This window comes from Diceros bicornis, chromosome 16 (assembly GCF_020826845.1).
Source record: "Diceros bicornis minor isolate mBicDic1 chromosome 16, mDicBic1.mat.cur, whole genome shotgun sequence".
Classification (NCBI taxonomy): Eukaryota; Metazoa; Chordata; class Mammalia; order Perissodactyla; family Rhinocerotidae; genus Diceros; species Diceros bicornis.
In genome coordinates, this window is record NC_080755.1 from 26,083,662 (window position 1) to 26,111,136 (window position 27,475).

Genomic DNA, 27,475 nt, shown 5'->3' on the forward strand with positions numbered 1-27,475 from the left:
AATACTATTCAAGTGGTAGTGAATCTTAATGTTTTTCAAAAAAATCTTAAGATCATATTCAGCAGGAAAATTTCCTAAGAATTTTTAAACTTCTATTTCTGCAGTGCCAAAGAAGGGTGTTTATCACTTTAAAATGCCATGTGTTTTAGTGGATTAAGCACTTGGAGTGAAGAGCCCCAGTTCTCGTCTGTGTCACCTTTTCTTATATCATTAATAATGGAAGAGTCCTAAGGTCTTTGCTAAAGCATTTGAGCTGCTTGGAAAAAAGGAAGTAGTTGCAGTTGAGTTTTTCGCCATCTTCTCGGTGCTGGGAGACCCTACGTGCGTCTTTTGCTCAAACTAAGGGCTACTGGCTTATGCTTTATACTTGCTAACTCTATATTCCTCATATTCTCACAATAAGACAATTTTGAAACAGAAATATCATAGAACTTTTAGGAAAGTTTAGTATGGTGTAAATATTTTGTATTTTTTGTAAATCACTTTGAAAGGAGCTATCCAAAGAAAATATTTTCATTGAGGGCCGGCCCCGTGGCTTAGTGGTTAAGTGAGCGCGCTCCACTGCTAGCGACCCGGGTTTGGATCCCGGGCTCGCACCGACACGCTGCTTCTCTGGCCATGCTGAGGCCGCATCCCACATACAGCAACTAGAAGGATGTGCAGCTATGACACACAACTATTTACTGGGGCTTTGGAGGGAAAAAATAAATAAATAAAATCTTTAAAAAAAAAAAAGAAAAGAAAATATTTTCATTGAACTCCCTTCCTACACACTTCTCAGTAACAAATCCTGCCTTAACAGTCTTTGAAAATTACTATTTATTTTTTAAATGTCAGTAGGTAGATGCAACTTACATATGACATATAGTGATGTTTATTATGTTAACAGTATCTACAGACTTGTGGGAATACAAAACATGGCTTTTCTCATAAGTAAAAGAGGCCTCTGACTAGAATAACACATGGTGAAATTTGTGAATATGTATTATAAGCAGCATGTTGGGTCAAAAAGTGATACGGAAAGGGATTATTAGTAACCTCTATTTTATTAAAACTCATTCCTTTTAAATTAAACAGCTACAGCAATTTAATTCTTGAGCATACCAATGTTAGGTTAGTGAAGGTTTAGAATATATTATTTCATGCATGTTTCCATCATGGCAATGCAGTTCTTCAAATCATTTCTGGTCATTCAAGACCTTCAGCCTTGGGGCCGGCCTGGTGGCGCAAGCAGTTAAGTGCACGCATTCTGCTGCAGCAGCCCAGGGTTCGCCAGTTCGAATCCCGGGCGCTCACCGATGCACCACTTGGCAAGCCATGCTGTGGTGGCGTCCCATATAAAGTGGAGGAAGATGGGCACGGATGTTAGCCCAGGGCCAGTCTTCCTCAGCAAAAAAAGAGGAGAATTGGCAGATGTTAGCACAGGGCTGATCTTCCTCACAAAAAAAAAAAAAAAAGATCTTCAGCCTTTAGCCCATAGAGAGCACCCTACCTGCTTATCGACATAATTGTCTTAGCTGAGTCTTTACAAGGTCATTATCCAGCTTCATTATCTGTAATTGTATATAAAATACTCCTTTCTGGTTTATGCCATATTCAAAACCTATATTTGTTTTTCCAGATGGAATGCAAAGTAATAACGTGTGTGTGTTTTAACCCAGAAGGGTGCAGTCCTGAGGATACCAGGGGGAAAGAGAACCCCTAAATGTCCCTATGTTTAGCATTCTCCCGTCTCCCTAGTGCCAGGACTACCAGGAAGGCATGTGCTAGGATAGCCCAAGAAGCACAGGCAGCCTGTTCTTCCAAGACAAGGCTGCTGCTGCTGCAATAAGGTCTGCACTGTGCCCATCCTGAGGTGAAGGGAACTAGACTCTATTGAGCAGCCTGCTGAGTCCTCAGGAAGTCACCTGGCTATACCCATTCCATCCCCTGGGGTCTCTTCTCAACAGAAGCTCACTCTGGGCTCTAGAGCACACACAGTTGATTTGCACCTTTATTTATGCATGAGAATTAAATTAATAATTATAATAACCCTTATTCCAAGTTCAAAAGTGTTTTCAGGATCCTCATTCCAAGTTCAAAAGTGTTTTCAGGATCCTCAAAGTATTTTAAGGTTGCCTCTTAAAACCCAACTTATCATGAAATGGAAATTTTGCTGCCTTGTCAAACTACAGAGGAAATCATGCCATAGTAGTAAAGGCTGTCTAAGGGAAAAATTGAAATTAAATGTTTTAAAATAAAAATAGATTGATCCTGTCCAGGAGGACCTAAAATTGATTTGCCGTGTAAAATTAAATTCAAAGCAAAAATGTATCTGTATTTTTTCACCAAAAATAAAAATCGTTTTAAGCAGAAACATTTTCTAAAAATTGTCTTTTTACTCGATGTATTATAAATTTTAAACAGTATATATTAAAACTTTAACAGTGTAACATTGTTATAATAAAACTGTTTGGCAACAAATTTATGAGTCCTTCCTTAACCATTTAGTAAAAGCTGAACTGCTCTCTATAACTAATAGTTATTAAGAAATATGATGTAAGAAAGTGACTAACATATGTATTTTTATCAGTATTTTTCCTTTTTTCCTGGCTGATACCTTTTCTGCATTCTCCCAGACAGGAAGGAAGTACCAAGGGACTCAGGATCTCTTCTTCGGGTAGAAATTGTGCTGCATGAGGTGCTGGAGGAGGTCAGGGAAGACTTTTATTAACTAGATGATTTAACTCGTTTATTATTTGTTTGATAATTTGGAATGGTCTCTCAGGCAAAAGTTTTGACATTCTATGGTGACTCAGAGAGAAAAGCTGCAGTAAAGAGAAGGTAAGGTTTCCAGCCTAATATGATGAAAAAAGGTACTGTGACTCTAGTGACAGCATCAGCCCAGCGATGGGTTTGTCTCCCAGTAAATGCCTATTATTTTTATGTCTTCCTTTAAAGAGATGCCCCAAAATAAGTCCCTTTAGAACTTTGGATCTTTCTTTGGCTGACCTTCCTCATTCTTAAATGCAGACAATTCGACTTGGACCTGGGGTGTGGGGAGCAGAAACTGGATTGGAGTGGATGTTGAGTGAAGAAAAGGGGATGGTTTCACTCAGGTGTTCCAAATCAATCCCAGGAAAATGAAAGCCATGAAGGTAAGTTCCAAAAATATCACCAGTTCCTCCTATCCACAGAAAGTTTGAGGAATAAAAATGGCAAGATCAGTTTATCTTATCTTACCTTTCTAATATCAGATAAGAATGTAAAAGGAACACATTCAACTGACTAGCTTCAATGCAACTAACAATTAAGAAACAAGTCAATTCTTGTTATTGGCAATTTAGCATTTTGTCAACTCCTTTACTGGGTCTACAAAGAGTAATTCTGAATCTGAGATTGTATGATTTAACGCTTGTGCAACAACATAGTCTGAGGTCATTTTTACGTAAGGGGGATAATTGATAAGAAAAGAAGATAATCATTTAAGTTCCAGGTGCCAGAAACCGATGCGTTTTCCACAACGAATACTGAGATTCCTTCTGCTTTGCCTGACCCAGAGTGCACTTCGATTCCCTCCATGACAAGACAGGCCATTCTAGGTTGGTGTCTTTACTTTCTTTTTCTTTTATACATTGACTTTTTTTTTTTTTTTTTTTTTACAAATACAAAACAAATAAATCTAACCACAACGCAGATGTAGTTAAAACTCAAGAGAATGAAGGTCTAAGAGAACAAGTGCAAATGGAGGCAGGCACCAGAGCAGGAAGAAAAGAGACCCTGGTGAGGGCTACCAGGTGGCCAGGAGAGTTACATACTCTAATTTAATTCTTGCAGTAACCTTGAGATTACAATCATGAAAACAAAGACTCGGAAGCAAAGTAACTCCCTCAAGGTCATACGATCAAGTGACACAGATGTAAAAGTTTATCTATAGTTATTCAGCAATAATAATAATTATTACTCTCAGAATAATCTGTTTACTTTCAGTCTAAGACTTGAGTAGAACATGAAAAATTGGAAAGAAAACACAATGCAAATTATTAAAAGATTAGAGATCTAGGGGCCGGCCCCATGGCATAGTGGTTGGTTAAGTGCACGCGCTCCACTGCTGGCGGCCTGGGTTCAGATCCCGGCGCGCACCAACACACCGCTTGTCAGGCCATGCTGTGGCGGTGTTCCACATAAAGTGGAGGAAGATGGGCACGGGTGTTATCTCAGGGCCAGTCTTCCTCAGCAAAAAGAGGACGATTGGCACGGATGTTAGCTCAGGGCTGATCTTCCTCACACACACACACACTAAATAAATAAATTAAAAAAAAAAAAGATTAGAAATCTAGATATAATTCTAAAGATTAAAGAACCAGTACAATGTAGGCAAATAAATATAGAGAGAGAGTGAGAGAGATCTATATATCTCCATACATAGAAAAAGAGGTAGAGATAGAGAGATAGATAGAAAGAATACAAATACATAATTTTCTGTTATTTTGAAATATATATGACGTTATTTTTCAGGGCACAATGATCAGTTTTCCCCCACATTTAATAACAGAAACAAGCTACCTGGAAGTCATGGAATCTCTTCTTTGGTAAACCCCTTAAGAATTACTTTGATGGCACACTATTTAGAAGAGGTTATGTGACATGTCTAAGTATAAAAACAACTTTATATATTTTTTAATTTTTTGATTCAAAATTTGTATACATTGTGAAACGATCACCACAATAAGTCCAGTTAACATCCATCACCATACATAGTTACAAAAAAAATTTTTTTCTCGGGATGAGAACTTTTAAGATCTATTCTCTTAGCAATTTTCAAATAGGCAGTTCAGTATTATTAGCTATAGTCACCATGCTGTACATCACATCCTCATCACTTTTTTTTTTTTTGAGAAAGATCAGCCATGAGCTAACATCCATGCCAATCTTTCTCTTTTTGCTGAGGAAGAACGGCCCTGAGCTAACATCTATTGCCAATCCTCCTCCTTTTTTTCCCCTTTTCTCCCCAAAGCCCCAGTAGATAGTTGTACGTCAGTTGCACATCCATCTAGTTGCTGTATGTGGGACACCGCCTCAGCATGGCCAGACAAGCGGTGCGTTGGTGCACACCCGGGATCCGAACCGGGGCCGCCAGTATCGGAGTGCACGCACTTAACCGCTAAGCCACTGGACTGGCCCCTCATGACTTATTTATTTTATAACTGGAAGTTTGTACCTTTTGATTCCCTTCATCCATTTTGTCCACTCCCCATCCCCCATCTCTGGCTACCACCAACCTGTTCTCTGTATCTATGAGCTTGGTTTTTGTTTTGTTTTGTTTTGTTTTGTCTTTTAAAAATGATAACTTTAAATGGGTCCTTCCACCTCACAGTTTTCATGATTTGTGGAAAACAACACATTTTAACAACTACAACTATTTTACTCCTTAAAGCCATCTCCACTTCTACCTTTATTCCTATAAAGTACAGAGACCATTGTATTTTTAATTTTGTGCCTCGGAACATCTCTGATGTTTTCTGTGTCCTGAATTTGCCATTATAAAAGTAGCAAACAGTAAATTTTGTGTGACAACAACATCAAATCATGATAATATAAACAAAACATTGATATTGAAAGAATATGTACGTCCTCATTTCCTGAGAAGGCAGAGGAAGGACTTATATTCTTTCATAATCAAGAGGGGATTGCAAGGAACTTTCTTAATTATAAAGCAGTACAGAATCAGGTAATCTTGTGTTTATTTAAAGCGCATAATGACATGGTTTCCACTCCTGCAAGAAGGCATTGTTACTAAGCCAAAAATGAGTATTTCAATACAAAACATGAGATTAACTTCAGTCATGTCTTCCCATGTCCAACTGACTAGTATTGATAATAAGATTTATATGGTCCTAACTAGGAGGTAAACACACACACTCACACACACGTGCACACTCATGCACATATATTTGCCTCAGGTAACCACGTAGCCTGGGGTAGATGAAGCAGTCTCTTTCCATCATCAGTCTCATGGACCAGACACTAACACTTAGTGTCTGTTGCAGATACAAAGTTTCTGCATGCAAGGAGGCTGCTCTGTAGATTTACTATTAAAAAGAAAAAAATCACCTAGATTTTCTGCCTAACTTTTTTTAAGTAAGGCACATTGAAGAGGCCTTGTTTGACCAAACTTTTAGTCATTCTCATCCAAGGCTGACATCCACAACTTTTGATTAGTAAAAAAATGTGTAATAGGAAACGGAGGTATTAGTCAAGGGGTACAAAGTTTTGGTGATACAAGATGAATAAGTTACACTTAAAATTTTGCTAAGAGGGTAAATCTTATATTAAGTGTTCTTGTCACCAAAAAAACAATAAATAAGAGAGTGGGAGGAAACTTTTGGAGGTGATGGATAGGTTTATGGCACAGATTGTGGTGATGATTTCATGGGTGTATACTTATCTCTAAACCCATCAAGCTGTATATATTAATTACGTACAACTTCTATGTCAAAAAATATTTAATGTATAATAAACCCTTAGTCTAATAAGTTCTGACAATATTTTTTTTTTTGGCTTCTTTCTTCGATTCAGCTGTGATAAAGTGCTACAGATTTTTCCTCAGAAGATATTTTATGGCTGCTGAAATCTAAGTTGATTTTCTAACTCCACTCTTTCTCTACACACTTTCTTGGACCCTGGAACTGTCCTCTTTTGTGCCAGTCTTTGAATATTCTTTCAAAGATGCAAACCAATAACAAAGGCATATGCTGCCAAGATGACAGAAGACCTTCTACTCTTTGCAACAAAGACTTTCCCAGGGCCTCCAGAACAAGCCAATGCATGCTACTGCTACCTTTGCCAACTCTGGCTAGAAAAGGATGTCTTCACTGAAAGAACAAGTCAGGAGATGTTGCTGAATATTTTGATGGGAAACTCTGAGTTGTCGGGCAAAGAAAACCTGCGAAAGTTTGCAAAAAATCAAAACTACTACTGGAGGACCTAAGAGAAAATGTTGAAATCTCATTCCAACATAACTGTATGTTACATCTTCATTATTAACAAAAGATAAACCTGAAAGGTTTTTGTTTTGTTTTTTAATTTTGTGTTTTAAGTGAACGGTTAAGAGTTCAGGCTTTGGAGACAAACTACCTGAGTTCAAATCCCACCTTCACCACTTAACTAGCTCTGTGTCTTCGGGCAAGGTGCTGAACCTCTCCGCACCTCTGTGGACTATTGTTATGGAGTTAATAACAGACCTGGCCTCATGAGGTTTCTGTAAAGAAGTTACAAGAATGCACTTAAGACACAGTAAGTGATTATGAAGATTTGCTATTTCTGTTGTTTTTATTATTATAATTTAAATCTTAAAAATTAACTCAAATCAAGTTAAAAGTGCTGACATGCAAACTACTGGAACCATACAAACTCAAGACATCTATATTATCTGATCCAAAGTCTTGTTTGACAAATGCTCAAACAGGCTGAAAAATAACTTGATCAAAGGTGGAGTTAGGAATTGACTGGACAAATTCTCTTTCTGCGACTCCAAACTGCCACCGTAAAATTTCATTTTTTACTAATACTCTGCCTTAGCCACAAAGCTTGTCCTGTCTAGTCTACTCTGCATGGGAAATTCCTCTGAATACACAAGCAAATAGAAATTAGTTCATTCATATCAAATTGTTAGCTTGTATAGCCAAACTGATGAGAATCACTCGATGATTGCAATTTTTCAGTTGAGCTTCCTTGGAAAAGGGCAGAATGGGAGGCTTTTTTCCCTAAGAGTTCTAATTATGTCATTTCCACCAAGTAGAATAGGGCACAGCCAGGTGGCTTTGGGCAAAAAAAAATAGTCACTTGAAAATTAGCATGAAAGGAATGATGTTATTGACCCAACCTCCAGTAGGATGCATATGTTAGGCAATGCTAGTGGAATAGCAATTAGTGCATGAAAAAATGACCACATTTGACATTCAGTTTCTAAGTGATTTATGGTGCTAAGCTGCTGGCCAAGTGAAAAAGAGTTTCATTTGCAAAAGCTAGTTGACTCACTATAAGATGGAAGGGAGTGAAATTTGTCTTTACCTTTGCGTGGATTTTTACCTCATTTCTAGAACATGATATGCCTAATGTTTTCATAATCATCACTACCTCCTTCTTCCTTTAAAAATCTGACCATAACTAGCTGATGTTTTTTAATTGTTTCATAAATTAATTCACAGTAAAGTATAAATCACAGAGAGCACGTTGTTACTCCTCCTTGGAGTATATACCTTTAATACTTAGAATATCTGTTGACTCAGAAAACAAAGTGAAATTTCATTATTATTAGGTCATAGGGCAGGAGGTGTAGTGCTTTGTGTAGACACTTTCCAGTGTCCCTCAAATCACATGTTTGGCATCTGTCCATGCAGGCCACAGAGCACACCTGGGACTCAGGTTTCACATTATGACCAGTTGACCTAACGCATCTAGTTTCTAAGAAATAAAAGTAAACACAATGTTCTATAGAAGTCCCATCATCTTGTTATTCCTGAAAGCACAGAAGGCACAATCTTCTTCTGATTTTTTTTTTCGGTTTTAGATGACTTATTCATACTTCTAAAGTGAAAATCCAAGGTATAAATAACAATAAACCATGCTCTATGGACTTAAGATTCCAATTATTGAAAATTCTGAGGTATAGACTGATTCTTCCGCAGCCAAAAAGTGGAAACTCACAGTGGCACTTTTATGAACGGTAAAGCAACTTTTCATGCGGATTTTACTTCGCTCAGCTCTAAGTCTTTCCTGTAATACTTCTCTGCTTGACTTGCTGAGTTGTCATCAAATTTACTGACTACTGCAGATGAATGTTCTAATCCTAAAGTTAAGAAAGAAGTACAATGACACACTCTCTTCCTCTCTTATACCCATGGGGGAATTAGTCATAAGAAGTCTTTGTTGACTGACTTACCTTTATTGTAGCTGATTATGCGTAAAATGGGTGTGACTCTCTCCAAAGGTATAACATCATCTAGATATTGTTTCAGTAGAAGAGAGGTCCACCTGAAAAAAAAAAGTATAGTAAATTAACAGACAATTGCCTAGTAAAATAAGAAGTCTGCTTTCAAGGTGTATAGTAATGTTCATAATGAGCATTATGATTTAAAAAAAATCTTTAACCACAAATATCCTCAGACAAGCTGGTAAGGATCACTGTGATGGTTAAAACTAAATTATCAAGAGCAATTTTTTTTCCCATTTCCTTCTTTGTATCAAAGTTTTATTTAACTGCTTTGCTTAATGTTTGAACATGTTTCTGTCTAATAAAATCTCTACTTTAAGTGAAAACTAGAGGAGGTGATGAAATTCAAACTAGATCCAGTGCAAAAAAAAAAAAAAAAATTCACAGTTCAAACAAAACAGGTTTAAACACAAACATTTTCCTAAAATGCTCAGACACTAGAGACATTTTGATTCTCTTCTCTTATGATATCTGAAAGACTGCTTCAACTCTCAATTTCCTAGGTATGTATAGATGTAACTGAGTTCATTAAATTATTATTTATCATATTAAGAGATTTTCAATTACTTTTGTTACAGAAGTAAAGTTACTACATAGAAATAATTTGCCATTCGTAATATTTAATTTGGGATTCACGAATAATAATATAACTTTTTGGTCAGCATAGCTCATGCACGTGTGTCCTCCACAGTAGTGATTCCTAATATTTTTTCTGCATGACACATGTGACAAACGATATTCACAAGCTCACGCCCTCTGATCCATTCTCCTTCCTGGTTGGAATCAACCCTCTTTCTCCACCAGAGGGGGATGTCAAAATGCAGGAAAGTAACATCGTTATTGAATAACTTGAAATGTGCTCTAATCATTTTAACAAGTAAATCATTCACAAATTTTAGAACTTGATCATTAACAAATTACTACATCGACTGGTATGTACTGAAAAAACCATCACCGACAAGATTAATTTTGAAAATAAATTATAAGGAGTAATTTAATTTCTTTGAATCCTTGTTTTTTCTTTAAAATAGAAATTGCTTTTTTTTTTTGAGATTCTGCTTGTCTCTACTAAAGTATTTATAATCATCATTCTGGACCATTTTGAAAAGATCTTTAAAGCCAACATATTACTTCCACGTTTGCTCTCCAAAGCTATTGCATTGCCTCTATTTGATTTTCTCGTTATATGTAAGAATGTCACTTGTCTACGTGCAAATGAATGAAGTAACTGCCAAGAAACCAGTATTCTTTTCTGTCTTCTAAGGGCTTTTTTTGTGTACCTCCCTGGGCTCATTAGTCACGTTGGGTCAGCGTGATGGTTTCTGTCTGACACTCTCAGTAAACACTCCTGGGCATGCCCGTAAGCACTGCAGGTCCTGTCACGCAGGTGATGGATTCCAGCCCAAGGCTGCTGTTAGCAACCAAACACTGTCCTCCTCTCTCACAGCCACTACTGTTTCCCTTATCTTTCCCAAGAATTCCCATAAACAAATCCTAGGGTGAAACCAAAGCCAGAGATTTGTTCCAAATTTTTTTTTTTTTCCAGAAAATGCAGTTTGGTAGATAAAATCAACATTCCCAAGTGTCACACTCCTGTGATGAATGCTGTCTTGTTCATCTCCAGAGGGAAAAGCGATTCTCCATATTGTTTATGGTTTCGCACTTCATTCCCCCAGTAAGGAAGGGAGTCTTTAGGGAGAGGAAGAACACAGAAATGTTCCCCATTGGCCTCCGAACTGAATTTCTCCAACTTCACACTGCTCAGCCAGCCTTAGCAGGGCCCATCCTTGACAAAACTGTGAGGTAGGGGGATTTTGTCCACAGTGAGCCAGGCCTCCCAGCACATCCCCACCTCAGTTTGGTGACACTTACTCACATCCTTCCAGGAATATAACGGTCTCTTGCTCTTTTACCCTCATTTTACACACACACACACACACACACACAACCCATCCTCCAAAATAACCTTGAAAATATATTCACTTATTTACTCATTCACACATTCAACTCATATTTACTGAAGACCTACAATGGGTAGATACTGTTTTAGATGCTGGATACGTAGCGGTTCACAGAGAAAAAGCCCAGCCTTCATGAAGTCTACACTCTAATGAATATGGCAACAGACAATAAATTAACAGATGCCCAGTCTTTTAGATTATGATGTGCCAAGAAGAAAAACGAAACAGGGGAGGAGGATGGAAAGCTCTGGGGGGTGCGAGTAATTGTAATTTTTAAATGAGTGGTCAGAGAAGGCCTCACTGATAAGGTAACATCTGAGGGGAAAAAATAGTGAAGAGTGAGGGAGTAAACCTTGTACATGTCTGGAGCAGAATCATCCAGGGAAAAGGAACAGAGAGTGCAAAGGCTCTGAGGTGAAGCATGCCTGGTGTATTTGTGGTATCACGTAAACAACTGATAAGAGATAAACATGCCACCCTCCCAGTAACGTGCATGTAACATAAAGGGAGCCTTCAGCTCAAGGATTTCAGACGTTAGTCAGTAGGAGGGAGAGGCATTCTGATAGAACATCAAGGCCTTGCTGAGGTTTCCTAGACAACTGTTGCTTTGTACACACCTCAATCCAGCATTATTATAGTCTTATCACATTAAGATAACTTAAAACCAGTAGGGTTTATTTTGAAAAAAACCTCTTAAGACGTGTTCAGAACTCTACTTAGAACCAAGAATAGACTTTTCACTGCTGAGCCGAATCCTATTTTGCAACTGTAGCGTCTTCCCCTAATTCTCCTCTGCCCCATGAACAATGCAGACACTTTCCTTGGGCCGTTTTGGTTCAGGGACTTTGCTTCCTAGTAACCAGTCCTCATACACTGACTCACCAGGAGGAGCCTGTGGGGAACAGCTCAGTTAGATACCGTGACTCACTCGGCTGCGCTCTCTCACTCTCTCGGGGTGTTGGCATCTGCGGCTGTGTTCTCAGGGCTCACGGCTGCTGTCCCCAAAGTACACTGACCATTCATTAAGGATGTGCTGGCTTCTCTGTACTAGACCCTGTGGCTTGCAGTCTGCTAGGCTTTGACTATTACTCTGTAAATTCTAACTCAGAAAGGCACCTTTTCCCACCCTCTTATTAGAGGCCTTCCCCCACTCCCAAATTGGCCAAAGCTCCTCTCTCACTGCGTAAGGTGGAGGCAGCTCTTGGTCCCTCTAAGTAGAAAGGCCATGAGAACTTCAACATCTTGACACCTAGTGTCTGTGAGGTGACTCATGCCTTAGCTTCTGTGGAAAAGGACCATGGCTCCTTCTCCAGGATTAAGGAGAAGGACAATCTTCTCCCATTTCTCCACACCCAATGTAATACACTCTCTTCTCCACTGGCCCCTGAACTCCTCCAGCTTCACCTTGTCCATCCCCCTCCTGCCACCCTCAACTCCATGGATATGCCAGACACTCATACCTCTGAACGATCACCCAGGCCACTCTGTAACCCTGACTCACACGCACCATTTGCTATTCTTCTCTTGCTCCTGAGCTGCAGTGGTGTTGGGGAAAACACACATACACAAACCAACACATGTGTGTGTGTGTGTGCATGCACGTACTCACCGTCATGACACATACACATACAATCCCAGACCAACATTTTCTTACCAGATCCACTATTAACTCATCCACAGTAGATGTTTCAAACACCTTCCTCTACAATACTCCTTTGTCACTTGTAATTAGTTCCTTCCAGTATGTGGGCTTGATTCAACAACCCTTTATCGATCATCTAATATGTGCTGGATACAAGGGGCTACACCCGCTGCGAATATGATAGGGCCTCTGCTCTCAAAGAAGTAACAATCTTGAGAAAGAGGAGTGGGTGGAGTAGCAGACAAGGATGAAATAACCATAAACCACAATGTGAGTGCTGCTATGCAGGTTGTATGAATCATTTTGAACAGGGCCACAGAGAATGGAGGGAAAGGTAAATAATTGGATGTGGAGAGTATGGAAAAAGGAGAATTGAGGATGACTCTCAGGTCCCTGGCTTGGGTGGCCAAGTTGACAAAGCATATGAGGGAGTAGCAAGCTTGAGCTGGAGAGGTGTGGAGGGATGGGGAAATCTTTTTTGTCGGTATGCTGAGTTTGATATCCCTACAAAATTACTATGGTAGTTTGAGGTCCCTGTGAAACATCCAAATGGTAATGTCCCATGTTTGAAGCTTAGGAGAGAAAGCTGAAATGGATTTGCACATTGGGAGTGGCTACAGAATCATGCTTGGTACCAAGTAAGAAGGAAAGAACTCAAAAAACATAAGCATTTAACAGGTAGGCAGAGAGTAAGAAATGGATTGATAGAAAATTAGGTGACTGTTTCTGCCTCCTAAATCTACCTGCAATTGTGTTTTCCTTCTCATTTCAAACTATTTGCTAGACTTTTCTAATCGGATATTGCTCTAATATCTCAAATTCAATTTTCACACACACACAAAAAAGTTTTTGCTTCTGACTTCCCTGTTTGTGTCCATGTGGTGTAAAGAATGCTTTCTTCACAGATAAATCTGAAGCCCCTGACCCTTCACTGATGGCATCTATGCTTTGAGTTACTCTGTCCCGGCAGGTTCAACGTCTCCTCCACAATTATTCTTCCTTTAAGAATCAGCTCCCCACGCTCCCCACCCCCGCTCTCTCAAGAAGCCTTCTCTAATCTCATCGTCCAAAGTGTAAGTTAGAGCTGCTCCTCACTACTCACATTGTTATATCCTGCACGTAGTTCTACCCCTGAATTTATAATAGTTTATAAGTAGTTATATTATTTCATAAGTATCTATTTTTGTATCTTTGGATGAAGGAACACTTATTTATCTTTGCATCCCCAATAAAAAGCAAATTAAATGTTTGTTGAACAGGGACAAACTAAATGTTGAATAAATGAATGAGTGGAGCTGAACCAGAAAACAGATTCCTCCTTTTATTGCCCTTCTCACATTACCTAGAGGTATTTCATATTTTTTCCTGTATCCACATACTCTTTATAATCAATGTTCTATGAATAAGCCTCCCAATCACGACAACGATTTTTTATATTGTAACAGCCACACATTTCTGTAATTTGCCTCTAGGGCATTTCGTAGGATAGCAACCAGATGTAGCTCTCATCTCTTTGACATTAATTCTAATACATATACTCATTGAGATTTTCAGTGGAATTAAAGGGTCAGCCGTCTATCAAACCATTAGCCAAGAACTGTCGATTTATAAAATTATTTTTTTTTTTTGCTGAAGAAGATTCACCCTGAACTAACATCTGTGCCAATCCTCCTCTGTTTTGCATGTGGGTCGCCACCACAGCATGGCTGACAGTAGTGTAGGTCCGTGCCCAGGATCTGAACCCGAGCTGCCAAAGCAGAGCATGCTGAACTTAACCACTATGCCATGGGACCGGTCCCTATAAAATGATTTTTAATGCTGAAATGTGTTGGGAGTAATGAGGTGGTGACAGTAGAAAAGGGACACATTAATTTTTGTTGGTCTCTGTGAAACCTTTTTTTTTTACAAAATTGTTGTTTTAAATAATATTGAGATGATTCCAATAAGCTAATCACCTGAAGTATATTCTCACCTGCATCTATGTATGAAGCAAAGTATTCTGGGAAACATAACTCAGGTAGGTATTTTGAATATATCTAGATGTTAAAGCTAATTATTTACACAAAGTTATTTTAAACAGATACATTATAAGTACATGTCTTAAGAAAAGTACATTTACCATAATGTTCAACTAATTTAGGAGGAAAAAACCTGTACGTTAAATCTTTCACATCTTGTCAACACTTCAATTTATTTTGAAACAATCAGTGCTTCATTGGTAATGGCATTTGTTCTTGTGAACAGAGGGTTATGAAACAGATTTACTCTCATGCCAGTAGAGAGAAGTTAGGAGCTAGACAACTAGCTGTGTATCATTTGACTGTTAACAAGTCCCTTCAACTCACTGAGTCATAAATTTCAGAATTTTTAAAGAGGAACTAATTTAAGAATGACCTACTATGGCACTGCATAGTGCACGGTTTGACACCTTCTCTCACAGCCTTGGAATAAATGTCTTATAGAGGAATACTATCCTGAAACTGACTTTGACAGCTTCCAGGGGAGACTGAATAATCCAACGGAAATCAAATTTGCATCAGCTGTTTCTCATTCTGGAAGCTACAATTATCTTCACTACTAAACAGAAAACAAAATCTTGATAATGAGGCGTAAATACTTGCCTGTAGGACTCAGTTGCAAGAGCACTAATTTTAGGTAGGATTAATATATGGTTTCCAGGAATGATTTGGAAAGGGTTTTGGTAAATCCTGCCTTGTTTAACTAGTTTTCCCAGTGTGATGGGGAATGAGAATCATCACCAAAGTGTGCTACCATCCAAAGCTAGCTCAAGAGAAAGGAGTGGAACCTACAAGACGTATTTCCCTCCTGAGTCAACCACGCAACCAATGTTTATTGAGAGTCTCCCATGGTATTCAGTCCTGTTCTAGGCACTGGAAACAGAGTGGTAAACTCAGCAGACACTCTTCCTAGATACTTAGTTCTCAGCTAACTTAACCACCGACACTTAAATAATGCTATGAGAAAAGTCACTCAGCAGTTAAGCCATAAACAAATAGAGGAGAATGTGGTTCTCTCAGCTCAAAGAGCAGGTGGCCCTTGGTGGCTGGTGAACAAAGGGACTAAGGAGGAGATGGCAGTTGTACTGGATCTGGAAAAGTGGCAAGATCAGAACTGAGGAGAGAAGGGCAGGAGATACTGGGGCAGGGAGGGGAAGGCCCTTTTGACCACAGAAGGAACTCTGCTCTTTTGACCAAATGTAATGCCGAATTTCTCTTTCTTGGAGCAAATCAATCCTTTATATTTTTATAGGCTCTCCTAATACTTCAACATCAATAGTTACCCTTTCTTAGAAGCTTCCTAATCTGGTGCTGATTCTAGTGTTTCCATTTTTCAAGAAGAGTTCAACTGAACATTTACATTTGCAATAATAATTATACTAGTTATAACAAGTACCATTTATTGAACCCTTATGTGCTAGACACTACAGAAAGCTTCACATAGATTTTCTGAGTTAATCTTCACAACAGTCCTGTGTTGGGAGCTATTAATCCTATTTAACAGATCTGGAAACTGAGGCACAGAGAGGTTGTCCAGGTCACACAACTAGTAACTAAAGGAGCAAGGATTCTGATCTCTAGTCACGCTGTGTCTAAGATATTTTGTAAATCATATCAGAGTATATCTTTCCCTTAACACCCCTAGAGTTTTCTCCTAGTCGAGTCTAGTTAACAATGAGTCAAAGAATTGTCCGTTTGGATCATCTGTAATTCTTCTGTTTCTCCCTGAGCCAGATAAGCTGCAAACCTGTTGGAAGCAGTGAAGGGGCCGTAGGGAAGAGGCGAGAAGCCTTCGCGAGGACAGCCACCTGAGATCCTGATCCAGAACCTGCGCTCCCCGAGAGCCGGCCCCACTCCCTGAAAGGGAGGCCGCGGGTCCCCGGGTCACTCGTCGTTCTTCTCGGCGCCTCCCGAGCCCTGGGCCCCACGCACACTCACAAAGCGCTGGAGCTTTAGGTGGCCTCGGGCGGCCGGGCGCCGCCGCAGCCGCAGCCCGGCTGGCCGGCTGGCTGAACACCGCGGGGCTCGGCGGCAGAGAGCACGGTTTGCCCGTGGGCCGAGGTTCAGGGCCCGCGCTGTCCACGCCGGGCCCCGCCGGGGGGCCCAGAGGCTCCCGGCCCCTCTCCTGGGAGGAGGGGATCGGGAAGGGGAGGACGGCGGGGCGGGGCCTGCCACCCAAAGTCCCCAACCCGGGGACGTCACGGTCCCAGGTGCGCTTGGGACGGGGGGCGGGCGTCTAGCGTGCGCCTCCCTCCTCGGCGGAATCCCCCACCGCGGCGGCAGCGGCTCGGGCGGGCTCCGGGGTTGGTTTTCTGCGGCGGCCACACCTGGAACCGCGCCTCGGGGCAGGGCAGCGCGGCCGCCGCGGGGGAGGCGGCGCCGGGGGCGGGGCGGGGCGGGGGGCGCGGGGAGGAGCCGCGGGCGCGCTCGCTGGGACCCCGGGCAGCGGCGGCGCGGAGCTGTGCCAACCGCCGGGGGCGAGGCCAGGGCGCGATGGCGCGGAGCGCGGAGGCCGTCGTGCTGCTTCTCCTGGTAAGTGCCCGGGCGGGCCAGGGCACCGCCGGGCGCCGCATCGCCCCGACCTGCCCGCCTCCGCCTGAGAGGTGCCCGCCCGGCCGGCGCTCCCGCTTTGTGCCCCGAGGAGGGACGGGGCCGGGCAGGCTGCGGCGAGCTCCGAGCCTGGGGCTTCGGGAAAACGCGGCTGGCGCTGAGCGCGCTGGCTTGGAACCTGTGTGAAGCTCTGGTTTTCTTGCCGCCACACCTAAGCCCTTGCGCCTTTTTCTGTCTGGGATCTGTGGGTGTCGTGAGCCCTGGAGCGGGGAGCACCTTTCCTGGAGATCGGGGCTTTGTTTGGAGTCTCTCCGACGGGCAACATGGAGGCAGTAGAGGCAACAGCTAGCCGTGCCTTTTTCCAAGTTCTCCAAAGTTCTCTGCGGTTCCCCAGGTGCTCCAGCCGCCGGTACACGTCAGTGAACCGGGGAAACCAGGGAAATACCTGCATTCTTAGACTGCAAAAAAAGGGGTAAAAACGGTGTTTTAAAAAGATGTATTTTACAAAGCTTAATTTTCTTTTTTACTGTTAAAATCATCCCCCCACACATAAAGATAGTTTTAACTTAAAGCTCACAAAGTTGGTGTTTTAAAACAATTTCCTGGTATTAAAAATAATGAACATATGTGATAGTTTTAGGATTCTTTCATTTTAGAAGGTTACAGAAAATCGAAGAGTAGAGCCACAGTCAAATGGGGTTTTCAGAGGTTATTCTTAAGGAAAAGGGCTTCAGCCGCTGGAAAACAATGTTCAGTCTCTGGATCTACATTTCTTATGCTTGGGTTCTATGTTCCATTTGGAATTTAAACTATATTTGTTTTCTGTTTGTTAAAGGAAAAGGAATTGCACATAATTAAGAAATGTATCTGGCTTAGGTGGCTTTGCTAAATGGGTTTGATAAACTGATTATATATAAAACAGGAAACAACATGACTACTCTAGTCCAGGGATTTGAGTGAACTCGCACTTGAAATAGCATGATAATTAGGACCTCCAGACCTTTGGCACACCAGTTCATTCGCATGCTCTATTTATCCATTTCATTTTGCCCAAGTCATTGAGGTAATTTTCAATTCAAGTCCATTTTGTTAATTAACTTTTCTAAGATGTAATTTTTGGGTTTTGCTTTTGGCCTCCAGAATAACAGAGCAACTAATTCCCTCATCGTACTACTCGCTGGCTAAGGAGAATACCAAGCTAACATGGCACCTGGTTCCCTTTGAGAGTTAAATATTAAATTCCTTTCATATAAGAAAAGAAATTACCTTTACCCTCAAATGGTATAACAAGCAGGCCAATTCAAGTACATTTACAGAGAGAGAGGTGAATAATTTAGGCATATTCTTGATTTTGGCAATTCAATATTTTTACTGGGCAATAATTAATTGCTCCTTTAAAAAGTGATTATAACTAACTGAACTGAAACAGATTCTTGGAGAACTCTCTGTATTTTCTATTATACTTTTTGTGATAAAAATTTGAGTATGTTTATTTTTGGTCAGAGAACAGCAGGCAGTTCAACATTTTGCCCCCCGTGTGTTTGAATTGAAGTTGGAAGTATACTCTTTGGAAAAAAATAAAAAACAATCCGTCTGCCAGAAGTAGTTCTTGAGGAAACAGGTCTTTTATAGAAGGGCATATAAATTGTAGTTTGTGTGGGTCAGAGTTCAGTTGCAGATAACAGAATTCACTCTAGCTGGTTAAGCAAGAGCTTTATTTCGGGGCATTAAGGTAATTGCACGAGTATAGGGAGGACTGAGGAAACAGACTCTAGTGTGAGCTCTCAGTAATGGCTTCAAAGCCACACAGCAGAACCCACGCACTTAGGGAGCTGCTGCCTCTGCTGTGATCAGGAGGCGTACTGCCATTCCCACAGTGTGGAATCTGCCACGATCGGGATACTACTTTTGCTGCCAGCTCCAGAATCATGCCACATTTGCTGGGATGCATACCCACTAAATGTACAGTACCCTGCCTTTTGGCACTCACGAGTCTAGTGACGGACACTAGAGCCATAATAAGATCACTGGAAAAAACCAGCTATGTCCACACCTATGCTTGCCAGCAAGAACAGTAGACACAGCTTCTGCTGTACTTCCTTCTTTCAGATCTCATGTAAATGCTGATTGGTTGAACCTACCTCACATTCAGAACCTTAACTGCAAGGGAAACTGTGTGATATGTGGTCTTTAGTTTTCCTCTGCAGTTCAGGGAGAAGCATTAGAGGTGAGGTGTTGAGTGGCACCCACGTAGCTATCACACAGTCGTTTCAGCCAACTCTATCAAAATAGAAAATAGAGACAATTTTTTTGTGTGTGTGTGAGGAGGACCAGCCCTGAACTAACATCCAGTGCCAATCTTCCTCTTTTTTTTTTTTTTGCTGAGGAAGACTGGCCCTGAGCTAACATCCGTGCCCATCTTCCTCTACTTTATATGGAATGCTGCCACAGCGTGGCTTGACAAGCAGTGCGTCGGTGGGCGCCCAGGATCCGAAACGGTGAACCCCGGGCCGCTGCAGCGGAGTCCGTGCCCTTAAGCGCTTGTGCCACCGGGCTGGCCCCGAAAATAGAGACGATTTTGTGAATAAAGCCAGAGAATCTTTCCTCGTCAAGAGTTCTTTACCTGTTCTTTACCACTGACTCCCAAATGGTCCATAGATAGAATTCAGAGGGTTCTTAGACATGGCTGGGAATTGTTAGATTCTATTTTCAGTAATCTCTAACTGAAATTTGGCATTTCTTTAAACTACGAGTATAGAAAAGACACTGCAATAGCATTAGCAGTACCTGTGACTTTGTCACAATAGAAGTCACAAATATTTTCACATTATGCTATAGTTATCTCAAAATACCATTTATTCTCATCACTAATAGACTTTCTACTAGATCTTATTATTTAATGTGTTGATAACAAAGTGCATGATATTATTGTATCACAAATTGGTGGGTTTTTTTAATTCTGATAACTATTTCAATATAATTGGGTTCATTCATAATGCAATATTTTTTATTTTATAGATTTTAAACATTATTCTGAGAAGAGGTCCATAGGCTTCACCAGATTGCTAAAGAGGGCATTTGAGGGAAAGATTTTCTGGGGGTTGCCTCAATTTTACCTTTGACTAATTAAGCTTGTCCTTCAAAATAAGCTACATTTTAAGGATTCAGCAATAGCAAATTGTACTGTGAACAGTTATATCTACTAGTATATTAGTTTGCTAGGGCTTCTGTAACAAAGTACCAAACACTGGGTGGCTTAAAACAGCAGAAATTTATTGTCTCACGGTTCTAGATGCGAGATGTCCGAAGTCAAGGTGTCGGCAGGGCCATGCTCCCTCTGAAACCTGTAGGGGAATCCTTCCTTGTCTCTTCTTAGCATTCGGTGGTTTGCCAGCAATCTCTGGCATTCTTTGCCTCGTGAATGCATCACTCCAGTCCTCCGTCTTCACATGGCATTCTCCTATGTCTCTTCATATCATCTTTCCTCTGTGCATGTCTGTGTCTGCGTCCAAATTTCCCCTTTTTATAAAGACACTAGTCATATTGGATTAGAGCTCACACTAGGACCTGAATTTGGTTAAATTGGCAAAGACCTGTTTCCAAATAAGGTCACATTCTGAGGTACTGGAGGTTAGGACTTCAACATATCTTCTTTGGAGAGACAGTTCAACCCATAACAAGTACGTTCAACCATTTATAAATTGTCAATAACATTGGAGTTATGCTTAATGTTCTAATATGTAACTGGATAACAGATTTTAGAATACATTTAAGTATAAATTAGATGGTAAATATTGAAGCCTATAAGAATAACCAGTCATCATATTTAGGGATTTCAGAAATGTATGATTTCACATTTGTTTTTTGTTTTTTTTCTTATATAATTTTTTTTTTTTTTTTTGTGAGGAGGACTAGCCCTGAGCTAACATCTGATGCCAATCCTCCCCTTTTTTCTTGAGGAAGATTGGCCCTGAGCTAACATCCGTGGCCATCCACCTCTACTTTATATGGGATGCCACCACAGCATGGCTTAACAAGCGGTGCCGTCGGTGCGCGCCCGGGATCTGAACCTGCGAACCCCGGGCCGCCGCAGCGGAGCGCGCGCACTTAACCGCTTGCGCCACTGGGCCAGCCCCTGTTTTTGTTTCTAAAAATTAATAGGTAATGGGAAAATGGCAACTCTTAACGAAGTTTCTTTAATTATACACTTAGGGGAAAGTACTTTACAAAAAGATATGAGCATTCATTTGGTCTAAATTATCTCTAATCATTAGAAATACCTAATGAGCTAAATGAAAATCCCAAGGCTGAGGTCCAGATATATGTTTGATTTGTGAAAAACTTCTCAGTTAATCTAATTATCAGACAGGTGTAAGAGTGAGAATTACCAGTCTAAATTTTGCAAAATAGTTTATTCATGAATGAAGCATACAAATATTTATATGGAAAAAAATTACACATTGAATAGGGATTGGTATTTTTAAAACTGCCAAATTGTAGTAAAATTCAGAAACCTTAACTGAAATCATAAATGAGCTTTAGATCAATTTGAGCATTTCTTTTTTTTTTTTTTTAAAGATTTTATTTATTTATTTTTTCCCCCCAAAGCCCCAGTAGATAGTTGTATATCATAGCTGCACATCCTTCTAGTTGCTGTGTGTGGGACTCGGCCTCAGGATGGACGGAGAAGTGGTGCCTCGGTGCACGCCCAGGATCCGAACCCGGGCCACCAGCATCGGAGCGCGCGCACTTAACCACCAAGCCACGGGGCCGGCCCAATTTGAGCATTTCTTAATCACAGCTTTCTTTTTCTATCTTTCAATGTGCCACAGATTTTAACAGATGAAAACACTTTTCAAACATACAGTCCATATATGATGAAAGATTGTTTTCTCGGTTAAGTTTATTTGAAAGTATCAGATGTATACCACATATGACATCACACTATTTTTGTTTATTTCACATTATTAAAAAATTTTATTGAGGGGCGGGCCCGGTGGCGCAAGCGGTTAAGTGCGCGCGCTCCGCTGCGGCGGCCCGGGGTTCGCTGGTTCGGATCCCGGGCGCGCACCGATGCACTGCTTGGTAAGCCATGCTGTGGCGGCATCCCATATAAAGTGGAGGAAGATAGGCACAGATGTTAGCCCAGGGCCGTCTTCCTCAGCAAAAAAAGAGGAGGATTGGCGGATGTTAGCTCAGGGCTGATCTCCTCACCAAAAAAAAAAAAAATTTTTATTGAGATTTTTATCATATGCAAAGCTTGGTGATTAGGGTGAAGAAGGCTGGAACAACAGGATTTATACCGTAGTCTAATGGTAAGATGAGTAATGCCCACAAGATAAGCAACTGTAAAAACTAACCACCCAGGACCACTGTTTAGTGACTCCCTGCGCGATTCTAGGCAGTGTACTAGACATTGGGAGACTGTGAAAAAGCCAGACATGTTCTGTCCTCATGGTGCTTACAGTCTAGTAAACAAATAAATGGCTAATTTCCAAATGGGTGATGGTGAGAAGAGGACTGATAACAGAACACATAGTACTGTGGAGCCTACAGAAGGAGCTCTAGCGCTGAGCATCCCAGCCAACATCTGAGAATAATTATAAATTAGTGAGATGATATGAGAGAAAGAGGGAGAAGAATGTTCTAGGTAGAGAGAAGAGCGTATGCAAAGGCCTGAAGACAGGGTGTGTGGTTCCCTGGAAGAATTGAAAGAGTTCATTGTAGCTGGAACATAGACTGTATGGCAGAACAACATGCAGAAAGATGAATGTAGCCTTCCTGATACCAAAGGAAGCCACAAAATAATAGACAAAGGAGTGTTGTTAGGGAGGTGTTCAAATCATTAAGAAAATGAAAATGCATATTTTGGTTGAGTTGGTCAGGAAAGGGTAGAGAAGGAAGAGATGGTAGTTGACTGATTGGGTACAATTTTGCCTCATTATTTTAAAAAAGGGAGGCGTTCCAGAACTTGGGGTGTCGTGATCAAAGACAGGCAGAAAAGCACGGAGAGAACGTTGGAGGGAGGGTGCAGCCTGGCAGGAGGGTTGGTTTGGGAGCAAAGGTTCTTGAAGTGTCAGGAGGCAGAGTGTAGAGGGGCATTTTGGTTGTCAAAAGGCTTGGGATGCTACTGGTGTTTAGTACTCCAAATCCAGGGATGCTAAACCTCCAGCAATCTGCAGAACCTTCAAGAAGAATTAGCTATTCATGAAAATTTTTCCTATCAGAAATGCCAGTAGCATCCCCATTGAGAATGGTGATAGGTGAGAGGTTCTAATTAGGAATTCAACTTTCTCATCTCTGTCCTCTTTTTAAAATGCAAATATCTCTCCGGGTTGATTAAGCCTTGATACATTCATTCATTCAACGAATATTATTGAGCACCTACTCTGTACCAAATCGTTTTCTAGGTCTTACATCAAAATCACACCTTCATGGGAATTCGTTTCATCAGTCAAGCAGGTGCTGCCTGGCTGATTGGGAATGAGAGGGCAGATTTGGATGGAAATGAGAAATGAGAAGAGAGAGTTCAAATTGCCCCTGTTCTAAAATACCTCCATTCCACTAGTCTTTCAAGTTCTCGACAATTATAAACTAAAAGAAAATAAAATTAAAAATCGTGCATACCCACTGCATCATCTTAGAGAGACAATTTCCACAGACCCCAAAAGTGCTCATGGAGAAATCAGGCAAGGGGCCTAGCTCAGTCATCATCTTCTTAACACTATCAATCGTCTTTTCTTTCAAATATCTCCTTCCATTGCTTCCGCAGTACTCTGCTGGGGGTCCTTTCACCTCTTGGAAGCTGCAATTGTTCTCGCCTCCTTTTCCAACCCAGCACGGTAGAGGGATATGCTGTACACGCATCATCAGGAGACATAGATATGGGTGGGAGGCAGGGGAGGTGAGAGTGGGTGACACAGCAGTGTCTGAGTAGGTGCTGCCCTTAGGATGGTGTGTGTGTCACCCCTGCCTACCTTTGAGCTGCAGTGCCCTACTTGTTATTGTCTAGTATCTCTCATGCCTATTCAAAAGATTTCCCCAGGATGTAAGCTGAACATTTCTACAATCTGTGCTCTGAGAATCTCATCCTTCTATCCACTCAGACTTAAAATTTTGGCCCCCTCTGACCCCTTACCCTATCCTCCGCTCATGGGGCATTGCCAAGGACTAGTTGTGTCCCCATAAAGACTCTTGCCTCCACCCGTCCATCCCAATGCCATTACCCTATTGCCGGTCCTCATTACATCTTTAATCCTCAGACTGTCTCCTGTATTTCATCTTGCACAGTACTGCCAAAAATCTGAAGCTCTAGTGTCCTAGTCTCCCTAATCAGAAGCTGTCAATGGCTCCCACTTAAGAGTGGGAAAAGAGTTAAAGTATCTTTCTATGTTTGGAAAAAGCCAGGATAATAATCTGAATTTCATTTGTTTAGAAGAAATATTTAATGCCCAAGTAGGTTGAGTGGTAAATTCTTGTTTGACTTGAACACATTCAACAATCACTACTGTGCTTCTACTATATGCAAACAGTCTGCTAGATGCTTGTGAACTGTCCAGGATCATGGAGCTTGCAGTGAGGGAAATGGAGGTGTAGGGAAGAGAAGTTGACATTTTTTGAGCACCCACTGTGTACTAGTCACTGGATCTAGTGAATGTTACTAATGGGTGAAGCCAGATAGAACCCAAGTCCCCTGACACCATATGCTTCTTGTCACTCCAAGGGCATCACTGTCACCTCCTTTACAGCAGTTTTCTACAGTTAGTCATCAATGGGGCCTGAACTTCTGGACTAGATAATTGGTTTAGTTTCATTACAAGTTAGAATCATTCTAGAAAAGAAAAAAAGGGGAAGGAATGTAAATTAAGATTTGTCTAGTTTCACAGATAATAGTCCTGCAAAAGTATTCATACAACTTGCGAAAAGCTGTTGATTTTCACTGTTTTCAATTTAGCCAGTCCACGTATTTGAAGCCAATTGAAAATGCCTGTTTTCCTCTTTGGGCTTTGGAGTCAATTGTTGGTCAATTACTGGTAGTTCCTGAAGTTTGCCTTGCTGACATACCAGTGCCATCTAATGGTGAAAAAGGACAATCTCAAGCTCTTGGTTTTCCTAAACTTTGGGGGAGGAGGGGTGGGAATCTAGTTTTCTTTATTCTATTATTTAGTGTAATTTTCAGAAATATATTGCAGCAAAAAGGTGGAAACAGCCCATCATATTTGTCTATGAAATTATGTAAGATATATTATACAGATTTACTTATATTTTGCCTGATTCCAAAAGCAGGTCTAGAAACATATACCAATGTGTTTACCTATGTAACAGGTATAGAAAACACATACCAATAAAATGGTAAAATATTTCAAAAATAACAAATGCTCAAGATTAGTAAAACTTAAGCTAGAAGAAGAGGTGTAAACCAGGAGAAAACACTATTTAAAGTAATCCTATTGTAGTTGATTATTACTTGTAAAGTGGGAAATCTACTGAATTTCCTGACTTGGGATCTATCGTCTCACACATCTCTGTGAGTAAGGGCTCATTATCCAGTCTATGAGTTAACCAGGCTTTCTTCTCTTTTCCTTGCTATTCTGTGGTTTTTTCCAAAAGTATGATCCCCACATCAGCAACATCAGCATTACCAGGAAACTTGTTAGAAATACAGATTTGTATACTCCACCCCAGATGTACTGAATCAGAAACTCTTGGGTGGGGCCCAGAAATCTCTGTTTTAACAAGATGATTCTGATGCCACTCAAGTTTGAGATCCGCTGTTAATATCCCTATTACAAAATAATTGGGAGTAGAAAGAAGATTAAATATTAAAAAGCCTAATTTTAGCTATTTGTTAGCAACTCTGACTTTTAAAAAAATGTTTTTTGGGGCCAAGGAAATTGACACTAAATAAAACAACGTTGACTTCTCTGGATCTTAAGTTTATTTGCCTATAACGAGTTAAAAATAGGAGCTGGCCGAGATTACACGAAAGTTAACTTGAAATAACAGTTCACAATATGATGTAACAACTCAAGTGTAGCACAGCATTGCTAAATTCGTATTTTGAAATTCTTTGAGTCACTAAGTGTTTTTAAGGAAAATGTCTTCCTCTTTGAAGCTAACTTCAATATGACTCACCCGAAATCATATTCATCACACTAAGATTAGCCCAAATATCTGAAGAGCAGGCAAAAGGTTATCATAAATTGTATAATTTATTACAGTCAGACTTAAAGTATGTAATTTTACTATCTAAAATTCAAATTCAGAGTTGAAAAATTAAAGTTCAAAATATTGCTTTTCTTGTTTCTGTTGAGTTTTTTAGATTAGCAACTGTGAAAAGAAATATAATTGTATATTTAAATTGGCTGTTGAAGCATTATTCACAATAGCCAAGACTTGGAAGCAACCTAAGTGCCCATCAGCAGAAGAATAGATAAAGATGTGTGTATATATACAATGGAATACTACTCGGCCATAAAAAAAGATGAAATCTTGCCATTTGCAACAACATAGATGGACCTTGAGGGTATTAGGCTAAGCAAGATAAGTCACATGGAGATACTGTATGATTTCACTCATATGTGGAAGATAAACAAACAAGCATATAGATACAGAGAACAGATGGATGGTTATCAGAGGGGAAGGAGGATGGGGGGAAGGTGAAAGGGGTAAAGGGTCACGTGTATGGTGATGGATGGCAACTAGACTTTTAGTGGTGAACGCGATGCAGTCTATACAGGAGTCGAAATATGATGTACACCTGAAATTTATATAATGTTATAAACCAAAGTTAGCTCAATAAAAAAATAAATAAATAAATTAGCTATTGAATAAGGCTGCTATAGGAATTGTACTTATGTAAGAGTCATTTATAAGTTGGATTTTTTTTTTTTTGCCAAGGAAGATTCGCCCTGAGCTAATACCTGTTGCCGGTCTTCCTCTTTTTTTTGCTTGAGGAGGATTAGCCCTGAGCTAACATCTGTGCCAGTCCTTGTCTATTTTGTATGTGGGTCACCACCACAGCACGGCTGATGAGTGGAGTAGCTCTGCGCTCAGGATCTGAACCTGGGCTGCTGAAGCAGACTGAGTATGCGGAACTTTAACCACTGGGCCGTGGAGCCAGCTGCTAAGTTGGATTTTTAAGTTGGGATTTTCTAAGTTATAATGTTTAGCTATAAAATAAGAAGTTTTTTAAAGACTACCTCTCCTCCTCCCTCAAAAAACAGAAGATTAAGAGGAAAAGAGTATGGTAGGTGAAATTCTAACATAAATCTGAACTATGTCAGGTTTATCAGAGGTACTCACCAAAATCACTGGTCCACCCTTACTG

At 40.5% G+C, this 27,475-nt stretch overlaps 1 protein-coding gene across 1 annotated transcript in view; it reads left to right on the plus strand.

Moving 5' to 3' along the window:
- The first annotated feature begins 13,168 nt into the window (after positions 1-13,168).
- Positions 13,169-27,475, plus strand: part of DSG2 (desmoglein 2) — a 62,214-nt gene continuing 47,907 nt past the window's right edge. The window contains exons 1-3 of the mRNA XM_058556547.1: positions 13,169-13,215; positions 13,548-13,650; positions 16,663-17,127. Coding sequence (XP_058412530.1) covers positions 13,169-13,215; positions 13,548-13,650; positions 16,663-17,127 — 615 coding nt within the window. The remainder of the gene's footprint in view (positions 13,216-13,547; positions 13,651-16,662; positions 17,128-27,475) is intronic.